We start from the raw sequence: 11,051 nt of genomic DNA, 5'->3' as shown, positions 1-11,051 counted from the left end.
ATATAAAAAAAATTATTTATTTATTGAAAAAAAAGAACCATTGAAAAGATGAACCATTTAACGACACATAAGTAGGTCTCCCACACACCAGTTCCAAATCGAATCAGGCAGCATTGACATAGTTGCAGTTCACTCTGATTTCACCTTTATCAGTTGACCCAGTGAGAACCCCAACATTCCCAAGCTTCACCATTGACACTGCAAACTGGCTTTTGAAAAGGAAAGGCTGTGTTGCAAATGCTTCAACAAAAGGAGCAGTCCTTGCATCTGAATAGAGTGATTGATCTGTTGACAATAACCCAACCTTCCTCATAAGGTTTGTGTAATATGTTGTGTCGAAAGTCCTTGGTGTTATGGCATCAAGGTATACCAAATCCGACTCCCTTTTGCACCTTTTCCGTAACAACATCAAGTAATTCACATTTAGTGACGGGTCAGGCTTCCCGGTACCTGTGTTCAGAAATATATATACAAATATTAAACATGGCACAATATTATATGCGTGAATATACTAATTTTATTTTATATATATATAAAATTTGAAGTTGTAACGAGTGTAAGTTTAGGTGCATTTAAAGTTTTGAGAATCGGATCAAACCGACCATATAAGCAAATTGGTTAAAAATTAGTGAATTTGATAAAATTTTCTGATTGTTTTTAGAAAATCTGAATAATAAAATATTTAAAAAAATATATTTTATATATAAATATATTATTTATTACATTCTATTCATTCAATCTCTAAACTTTTGAATTTTTAGTTTTACCGATAGGAAAAATCTAGGGGCCAGCAACTTTGTTAAATTCTGGCCAGCATATAACTAGCAAAGAAAAGTGAGTCATCGGATGAAATCTCACACCATTAAAATCATCATTGATGGCTATTTGATAGCTACAAATTACAAAGTTGCTGGCCTCTACCATAGTGATAAGAGTTTTATTAGAATTACGTGAAATGTGTAATAAAAGTTTAATACTTTCTCTTGGATTTCCTTACTAAAATTTATTTCTTCTCACATATACATATTTTTCATAAGAGAAAAATATCAAGCAAAAAAAATTTTCATATCACATGTCGCACAATCACAATTAGTCCTAACTCATTTATATTTATTATAAAAAAAGTTAAAAGATAGCAATATTTGATATAATGATCTAAATACATATCTAAATATATAATATGCATATGTGAATAAAATGGAGTCTTTATGTATGATACCATTAAAGTTGTAAAGCCTATCCATGAACGAGTGGCAAGTGCTCCTCCCAACTGTGTGTGAGCCTGAGAGAGCAACCAAATCAAGCATGTCTAGGCCAATTCCTTGTATGAATTCAAGAAGGGTTGTGATGTTTTCATAGCCATGGGGGACCATACTAGCTTCCCTAGCTAAGGAAGTTCGACCGTCTTTGCGGCCGAATGGGACTTCCCAAAATGGTCCCCCGGCTAGAATTGTGGCATCTCTTGCGGCGGCTGTGAGAATGTCGGCGCAAGAGACTGTTTTTGGACACCTTCTCTCTAGCTCCAATTTAATATCATCGATCAATCGAAAACCTTTGAGAGTTCTGCTCTCAAATGCACTTCTCTCGCTACCTTTATGGTTAAGCAAAATTGATCCATCGCATCCCTGCAAGGTTTTGATCAATTGCAAGGTATCAAATAAACAAGCAAACAATTCATGTCACACGTCTAATAGAAGTTTTAGCGATTCATTATCGTTACGTTAGTAATATACTTGAGGAAGGAGTTACCAAAGAAAGAAAACTGATTAAGTCCTATATATTTGTGTAGTAAACTATTATTGACTCCCAAAAATTTAACTTTTGGCAAAATGGACATTTAAAAAAGAAATGACATATTAGCTTTTGAAAGATTTATTTTATTTGACAAATTGTACCAAATACGAGAAAACATACTGTACAAATATTTTAGAGAATAATTTTTGATGTGATTTTTTATAAGTTTTTTTTTTAAAAAATAAGGTTTTTTATTCTCTAAATTTAGTGATTTTACTTTAAGTAATCTTTTCTTAGATTTTAAACACAAATGGCTAAATGTTAGATAACTAAAATTTAGTTTCCTATGTTTTTGCTTTTCAAAATGTTCCTACCTAATATTGAATCAAGTGCATCTGTTATCTATCACTTATCAAAAAGAAAAATAGTACATTTGTTATATTGAAATAATCTTCTTGTTTCTTTCTTTCTTTTGAGAGCCATTTTATTAAAAATCGAACTTATTAAAGTCAAAATAATTAATAATTTACTCTATTTTAATAGATTGGAATAAAAGAAATTTTGCATACTGGTTCATTTGAAATTGGAATAAAGGAATAATGCATGAGCATAGAAATTAAAGAGAGATTAAGTTATGTGATTACTCTGAGGGCACAGTCATGGAAGTGCAAGCGGATTATGGCAGGAGCCAGTGTGGGGTCCTTCTTAATCCATGCGGAAACCTTCTGTGAGATAATGCCTTCAGCATCAGGGCATTTTCTATGATAGTAATCAGTTGACAACGATGCTTTGGGACGATGTAATGATGAAGAGTTCAATGTTTTCTTGAGCACATTTCCTTGACCATAAGCCACACTTGAAATGGTGATAAGGAACAAGGAAAAACAATAGTGGAGCTTCATGTTTCTGGGTGTATCGTTATGAGAGGAGTTATGCACGTATTTAAGGCATTTTGGATTCACAAAAACGTGCTAACCACTCACTTCGCCTAAGGTTGACATTCCAACGCGTAGATGATATATTTGCACCTTTGGCACTTCTCACCATTTTCTCAAGAAACTAAAAGGTTTCACTTGGTGAAGATAATAAGATCAGAATAATTAAGAACTACGTGTCGGCAGAGATTTGAGTTGGCTTTTATTTCAACATGATTAGTGTAATTAACGAGAATCATATGTTATATATTTTATTGTATTTGATAACAATTTCAATTACTGAGTCTAATGGTTGCATTTTCCTTTCTATTAACAAGTAAAAAGATTAATTATTTTTTCAAAAATACTACCAAAAATATGATTTATACATTAAAATTAACCACCAAAATCAGTAATAATGTATTTCTATATAAATAGATATGTAATTTAGGCTGCGTTTGTTTATAAGGAACACTACAAGAAAACAGCTCTATTGCCGTGCTTTTTAAGCTATCGCCACGCTTTTGAAAGAATCACGCCTACAAGGATAGCGGTTGCTCTATTACCACACTTTTTTCAGCCTATCGCCATGTTTTTTTTGCCACGCTTTTTACAGATTACCACGTTAAAAGCGTGGCCATAGGTAGGAGATATGGCCACGCTTTTAAAGCGTGGCCGTATGTAGAAGATATGGCCACGCTTTTAAAGCGCGGCAATAGAAGGAGATATGACCACGCTTTAGAAGCATAACAATAGAGGGGTGGCAATAGAGAAATCTTCTTTTCTGTTTCATGCACACATCGAGCAATATTGGAAGCGTTACCATCTGGTAATTTTGCTGCTTTCAACACATTACAAAAGATTATTTTCTCTGCTGGAATCATTGAGAAGCATGCCTTTGCTAACTTAGTTTTTCTACCATCCTTCGTATCTTCTGGTTGAAGGTTTTTCCTGATATCCATATCTTTAAGGTCAAAACGAGCAGCTGCATGATCTTTTGTCTTTTCGGGAATATTTAAAAGAGTTCAAATTATGCTATCATCTATATTCTTCTCTATGTGCATGACATCAAGGTTGTGTTGTAACATTTTGCAAAGCTTTTAAAACAAGTCCAATCTAAACGAGTTCATTGTTAAAGCTTTCTCAAAAGAGTAAAAAATCATATACTCGTAAGTCAATTACTTTAAATCACAATTTCCTTAAATAAAAACTTTTCAATTTGAACCCTTTTCGAAAAGATAAATTAGAAACCAAATACAAAAATTGACAAAATCATAGAACTCACTTTTCTTTTAAACCATATCATTTAAACCAAGATTCTCGACCTAGTTTTCAAAATCAAAGCATTTAAACCAAAAATTCTAAACCAACTTTCAAAATCATTCTAGACTTTAAAACTTTTTCAACATGACTCAAGGCCATACTGGTTAGAAATTGAAAATCTTAATTAAAAACCGCAAAAGCGTTCATCCTCATCCTATAGCTACATCAGTCGACACTTCCTCTGCCACCAGTGCTGGACCTCACCCATCAACTGATATGCCGCAAACTCCACGAACTGATTTTCCAAAACATGCTGAGCTCATAACGCTTATGCTAGGTTAATCATTCTCAGTATTTCTCCGTTAACGTGATTGACCACAGTCGTGAGTTGCCATTCGAGTTTTCTTTCACTAAACAATCGATATTGAGGTGATCAGTCTCAATATCTCAAGCCTAGTGCTTCAATTATCCCCAAAGGCACTCACAAACAAGCATGCTATACATATCAAGTAGATAACCTAAATAGCATGAAAGAAATACGACCCAGAGAGTGCAACGAAGCACAATCGGTCCATCCCTCAGGCTCACGAGGAGGAACTATTCTGATATCACAAAATGTAACACACCGTTACCCTAACACTTACCTTTAGCCATGAAGCAAAGGATAAAAAAGTGTCACGACAGCTCTAAAACTTATAATATATAATATATATCCAAGAATTTATATAACTAGAAGCCCGATGAAGGAGTAAAGCTCAAAGTCGCTTAAAGCGGAAAGCAAAGGATAACAAAGTGTCACGGCAATTCTAAGACTCATATAATATATAATATATATCCAAGAATTTGTATAATTAGAAGCCCGATGAAGAAATAAAGCTCAAAGTCGCATAAAGCGGAATTACGAAACATGAAGCGTTCACACACGATAACTAAATGCGTAGGTACGGACGGAACAAGACTATATATAAAACCTTGCAGATAGCTCCAGGATACATAAGGTAGTACTTAAATTAAACAAGACATATATATAGGTATGATATACAAAAAGAGGACTAGTCACAGCCTGCAGAGTTTAGACCGGCTAGTCAAACTGAATACAACAAAATTTTTGAAGTTTAAAACAACTTATACAACTTATCTCTCAAATCAAGCCTCTAAGGCCATAAAGTCTAAAAGTAAAAAGGTGAGAAAAAGTACTACAACAAAATAGTCAAAGTACATAACAGAGCATAAGATCCTCCGCTCCATTACCATCTCGCAACTCACCGAGGTGGGTTACGACCTACATCTGAAAAACAACAACATATGGTATGAGAATCGAAGGTTCTCAGAATGGTAACAGTGTCCTCTATGTAAGATGTAAGGTTCAAGGACGCCACAGGCAATCCTAGAACTTCACATCACAGATATTCAAGCTTAACAAAAATAAATAACTTAAATCGTAATCCATAAGCAAGGTTAGCTAAAGATATGGGATTTCTAACTAAAACTAGTCATACCGTTGTATCCCACAGCCTTCGCCAACTTAACCTCCGTGCGATCCCATCGCCACCGCCTCCCGATCCTCCTTAACGCCAGTAAAACACATTTAATGCAAATAAGTAAAACACAAGCAGTATACATATGTAGCAGGTAAATCAACTAGTATTTAGACATATTATTCAATTAGGCATAACTCAAGTAATCAAAGCAAGCCAGCATGTAGAAGATGCATATGATGAATGTCTATCCTATTTTGGCTCGTGATATCACTTGTCGGTTTAAGATGCCAACCCGACATAGCTCCGGTGATGTTGCCTTTCTGCCACACCAGGGATATAGTGCCCTGCACACTATCACATAATGCGCATCCCAGGGATATAGTTCCCAACTCACTCCTGCAGTGGAGGATCTGCTACTTCAAGGATATAGTGCCCTGCTCATTCATGCGACAGAAAGGTTGTCAATCATAACTTCATCCCAGGGATATAGTGCCCAGCTCACTCTTGCAGTAGAAAAACTGCCACACCAGGGATATAGTGCCTTGCACACTCATGCAGTAGAGGATCTGCTACGCTAGGGATATAGTGCCCTGCAGACTCTCATTATTCAACAAATTCATCAACCTTTTCCAGGTCCTCAAGTTCCAATATCATCATCACCATTATCAATCCTCAAGTTCCCCAAATAAAGCATAATCATTCCAAATCTCAAAGTCTCGTAAAAAAATACCTCACGACACTACATGCACTAATCTCATCCACAAACCTTCCAAAGCCTAAATCACCAAAAAATTACCAATTCAAATTAACTATCCAATCTTCACTAGTCTTAGAGTCTAATTACTAGCCACAAGTCTTAAAGAAAAGTTATGGAAATTTGGAAAGTTAGGGAAACCTTAAAAGTGAAGAAAAAATCAGTTTTCAGCAAAACAGTGTGTATGCGTACGCATGCCCAAGTATGCATACGCACACTTCTGTTTTGGACCATCATGCGTACGCATACCATAAGTTCGCATACATATGGGTGCTGGACAGAAATCATCACCCGCGTATGGCGCAAGAGGCCGCGTACACATACCTGCTTTTGGCCCATCTCGCGTACGCATACATAGGGTCGCGTACGCATGAGGGCCTGGTAGAGATGCACGCCCGTGTATGGGGGTGCTCGTGTATGCATGCCATCCCAGAATTGCAAAATTCTGTAAAGTTACAGAAATCAGTTTAAAACCCCAAACTTTAAACGTTCATAACTTCTACAAAAATCTATTTTCCTCAAACTTTATATCATTTTAAAGCTCTTGAAATCATCTTTAATTTAAAATAAATTCCAATCAATTTTAAAAAATCGAGGCTCAAGTTTTGATCCACCAAAGTTTACTAAAAATCAAGTTTTACACAAAATACATCAAAGTTCTCAAGTTTCCAAATTCCAAAACCAAACCAAACCAAAACATACCCAGTTTCATCACAAACACTACCACATACTATACTTTACCATTCCGTTGTACTTCCATCGCTTCCACTCCTAATTCACTCAACATTTCCACCATAATCAACACAAAATCCATAATTCTAAATCAATAATCAAGTATTTGGAGTTGTGTTATTGTTTTTGTGTTTTTAAGAGTTTTTGACTCAAAATAATCAAGAATTAAGGCTTTTTTAGCATGAAAACATAAAATTGGTTCAATGACGGTCTAACCGAACGCAGAAGGAAGAGAACCAGACGCACAAGCCTTCAAGCAAGGACACCCGGTGGCTGCACACCCAAGCCTAAAGGCTGCTCCACAAGCCCAGCATCCTCCCATCCTTGCGCACATGCTTGGCGGAAGACTTTACAAGCCCGACGTCCTTCCTTGCCTCCAAGCCCAATCCCGGCATGCAATTGTCCCTGGAAAGTGCAATTGGGTCTACACCCAAATTTAAAGATGCAAGCCCGGGATTCAAATACTCTTCAACTCTTAGGATGCAATAATTAAGGCCCAAGTTCAATTATACAAATCATTAGAAATCTTAATCACATCCAAAGATTGAAGATTCAAGATTCAAAAAGATTAGTTATCATTAATTCCTTCTAGAAATATAATAATTTTGTTGTTAGGGTTTGTTTCTAGATTGGATTTAAATTATTGTTTTGATTTGAATTTGAAGTAGAAAGTTAGCTATATTATCTTTTCTTAAGATAAAGATTAGAGTTAGTTTTTGAATTTGAATTTTAGATAGAACTTAGGATATAAATAAGTGAACCTTGTGCACAAGAGGAGTCATTCAATCTGGAGGAGGATCTTCGGATCCCATTCCATCGGATCACAAATATCTGTCATTATTAGGATTAGTTTCTTTTGTATCATGAGTTATTAAACCTATCCGTTGAAGGTTAGGAGCTCTGTTTGATTTTAGGATTAATAAAGTAAGTGTTTTCTTTATTTTAATTCACGTTTCTTTACTTTTTCAAGATTAAGTTTTGTTCTTCATCACTAAAGGTTAGAACTATTGGAAAATATTCTAAATCTGTCTTAGATTCTGATTTTATATTTGGAAAAATTAATTTTGAACTAAGCTTAAAACTCATCTCACGATCTTTACTTATCTAGAGCTAGTTTGAATAAGTGACATATAATTCGGCTAGTGATATTTCTTGAAGATTGCATGGCAATAAAATTGAAATCGTTCTTCACCTCTTCTCTTAGTTGACCAAGGGATTGACGATTAATTGCGTTTAGAAAAATTAAATCACCAAGAGATTGAGGTTTGGTTATAAATGATTTGCTGTGAAAAGATTTTGCATGAATTAAATAAGAAAGCATAAGCATCATTCTTCCAAGAATCAAACATCTTTGAAGCCTTCAACATTCTCATCAATTGATTTTCTCTTAACTTCAAACATTCTCTCGATTCTCTTCTTCTATTCTTCAAGATCCACAATATAAAATCTAATATTTGATCGATCTAATTAGATATTTAATTAGATGTTGCTTGCTTCAATCTATTAATCCTCGTGGAAATGATATCCACTCACTGTGGTATTACTTGAACGATGTGGTGCACTTGCCGGTATCCTTGAGCTTTAGTTTTCGCTCATTAAGTTTTTGCGCCGTTGTAAGAGATTAATTGAGATTGACAACTGATGAGCGGATATTTTATACGCTTTTTGGGGTTAATTTCATATAGTTTTTAGTATGTTTTAGTTAGTTTTTAGTTTATTTTCATTAGTTTCTAGGCAAAATTCATATTTCTCGATTTTACTATGAGTTTGTGTATTTTTCTGTAATTTCAGGTATTTTCTGGCTGAAATTGAGGGAGCTGAGCAAAAATCTGATTCAGGCTGAAAAAGGACTGCTGATGCTGTTGGATTCTGACCTCTCTGCACTCGGAATGGAATTTCTGGAGCTACAAGAGTCCAAATGGTGCGCTTCCAATTGCGTTGGAAAGTAGACATCCTGGGCTTTCCAGAAATATATAATAGTTCATACTTTGCTCAAGGATAGACGACGTAAACTGGCATTCAACGCCAGTTCCATGTTGCAGTCTGGCGTCCAGCGCCAGAAACAAGTTGCAAGTTGGAGTTCAACGCCAGAAAAGGATCCAAAGCTGGCGTTGAATGCCCAAAACAGCCCTATGCACGTGATTAGCTTAAGTCTCAGCCCCAGCACACACCAAGGGGGCCCCAGAAGTAGATTTCTGCACTATCCATCTTAGTTTACTCATTTTCTGTAAACCTAGTTTACTAGTCTAGTATTTAAACAACTTTTAGAGACTTATTTTGCATCTCATGACATTTTAGATCTAAACTTTATACCTTTTGACGGCAAGAGTCTCTAAACTCCATTGTTGGGGGTGAGGAGCTCTACTGTATCTCGATGACTTAATGCAATTATTTCTGTTTTCTATTCAAACACGCTTGTTTCCATGACGAGCTTCAAACTCGCGAGTGTTGGGCGTAGTGACAGACGCAAAAGGATAGTAAATCCTATTCCGGTACGATTGAGAACCTGCAGATGATTAGCTGTGCGGTGACAGCACACCTGGACCTTTTTCACTGGAAGGATGGATGGTAACCATTGACAACGGTGATCCACCAACACACAGCTTGCCATAGGAGGACGTGCGTGCGTGAATCAGGAACAGAGGAAAGCAGAATTTCAGAAGACAAAGCATCTCCAAAACTCCAACATATTCTCCATCATTGCATACAAGTATAATTTGTGTTCTGCCCTTTTATTCCTTGCAATCAAATTTGATAAGTGAATTATTTTATTGTTTTCCTGACTAAGAGTTACAAGATAACCATATATTGCTTCAAGCCAACAATCTTCGTGGGATCGACCCTTACTCACGTAAGGTATTACTTGGACGACCCAGTACACTTGCTGGTTAGTGGTACGAGTTGTAAAAAGTGTGATTTACAATTCGTGCACCAAGTTTTTGGCGTCGTTGCTGGGGATTGTTTGAGTTTGGACAACTGACGGTTTATTTTGTTGCTTAGATTAGGAAAAATTTTTCTTTTTGGTTTAGAGTCTTTTATTATTTATACATTGTTAAAACACTTTAAATTTATAGCTCAATTAGCTAGAGCGTGGTGCTTATGTTCTTGGTAATTGGCTATCCTATTTTTAAAATCTTTTTCAAAAATAATTTTTCTTTGAATAAATCTTGTGCCAAACTTTAAGTTTGGTGTTTTCTTGTTGATTTTTCTTTGTTTTTTTAAAAATTTTAGTTTGGTTTTCTAAAAATTTTAAGTTTGGTGTTCTTTCTTCATGTTCTTGTGTTCTTGTGAGTCTTCAAAGTGTTCTTGAGTTCTCCTTGTGTCTTGATCTTAAAATTTTTAAGTTTGGTGTTCCTCGGTATTTTCCCTCCAAAAATTTTCGAAAACAAGGAGCATTAGATCTAAAAATTTTAAATCTTGTGCTATCTTATTGTTTTTCTCTTTCCTCTTTAAATTCAAAAATATCTTTTCTCTCTATTTTAAAGCTTTTTTTTTTCGAAAATCAATTTTAAAATCCATATTTTTTTTTGAAATTTAAAACCCTTTTCAAATCATATCTTTTTCAAAACTTCCTAACCACTTTCTCTTTCCTCATTTTTTTCGAAAATCTTCACCCATTTTTATTTATTTTAATTTATTTTGTTTTCGAAATAAATAAATAATTAAATAAATAAAAAAATATTTTTCTTCTATTTTACATCATCTCCCTTTCTCCATCATGGACCTAAGCGGAAATGAACAGTCCAGGAGGACTCTGGGGTCATATGCTAACCCCTCTACTGCTTCATATGGGAGCAGTATCTGCATACCCTCCATTGGAGTCAGTAGCTTTGAGTTGAATCCTCAGCTCATTATCATGGTGCAGCAAAGTTGCCAGTATTCCGGTCTTCCACAAGAAGAACCTACAGAGTTTCTGGCACAGTTTTTACAGATTGCTGACACAGTACATGATAAGGAAGTAGATCAGGATGTCTACAGATTACTACTATTTCCATTTGCTGTAAAAGACCAAGCTAAGAGGTGGTTAAATAACCAACCTAAGGCCAGCATAAGGACATAGAAACAGCTGACAGAAAAATTCCTGAATCAATACTTTCCTCCAAAACGGATGACACAGCTAAGGCTGGACATCCAAGGCTTTAAACAAGGAGATAATGAATCTCTTTATGATGC

General features: G+C 35.4%; 1 protein-coding gene across 1 annotated transcript; it reads right to left on the bottom strand.

The window, feature by feature from the left end:
- LOC107612215 (peroxidase 7-like) lies at positions 7 to 2,641 on the bottom strand. The gene is made up of 3 exons (XM_016314023.2): positions 2,379 to 2,641; positions 1,220 to 1,625; positions 7 to 450 (listed from the first exon to the last, which is right to left on the bottom strand). The coding sequence occupies exons 1-3, from the start codon at positions 2,634 to 2,636 to the stop codon at positions 104 to 106; spliced, it is 1,011 nt and encodes a 336-aa protein (XP_016169509.1). The 5' UTR covers positions 2,637 to 2,641; the 3' UTR covers positions 7 to 103.

Source organism: Arachis ipaensis, chromosome B08 (assembly GCF_000816755.2).
Source record: "Arachis ipaensis cultivar K30076 chromosome B08, Araip1.1, whole genome shotgun sequence".
NCBI lineage: Eukaryota > Viridiplantae > Streptophyta > Magnoliopsida > Fabales > Fabaceae > Arachis > Arachis ipaensis.
This window is presented reverse-complemented; position numbering and strand designations above follow the sequence as displayed.

Bases quoted from the DNA above. Each gene is read 5' to 3' on its own strand.
- LOC107612215 (XM_016314023.2), bottom strand. From the start codon at position 2,636: ATGAAGCTCCACTATTGTTTTTCCTTGTTCCTTATCACCATTTCAAGT. The intron at 1,626-2,378 runs GTAATCACATAA...AAAACCTTGCAG, and splicing joins TCCATGACTGTGCCCTCAGA to GGATGCGATGGATCAATTTT. The intron at 451-1,219 runs GTATCATACATA...TTCTGAACACAG, and splicing joins TAGGCTTTACAACTTTAATG to GTACCGGGAAGCCTGACCCG.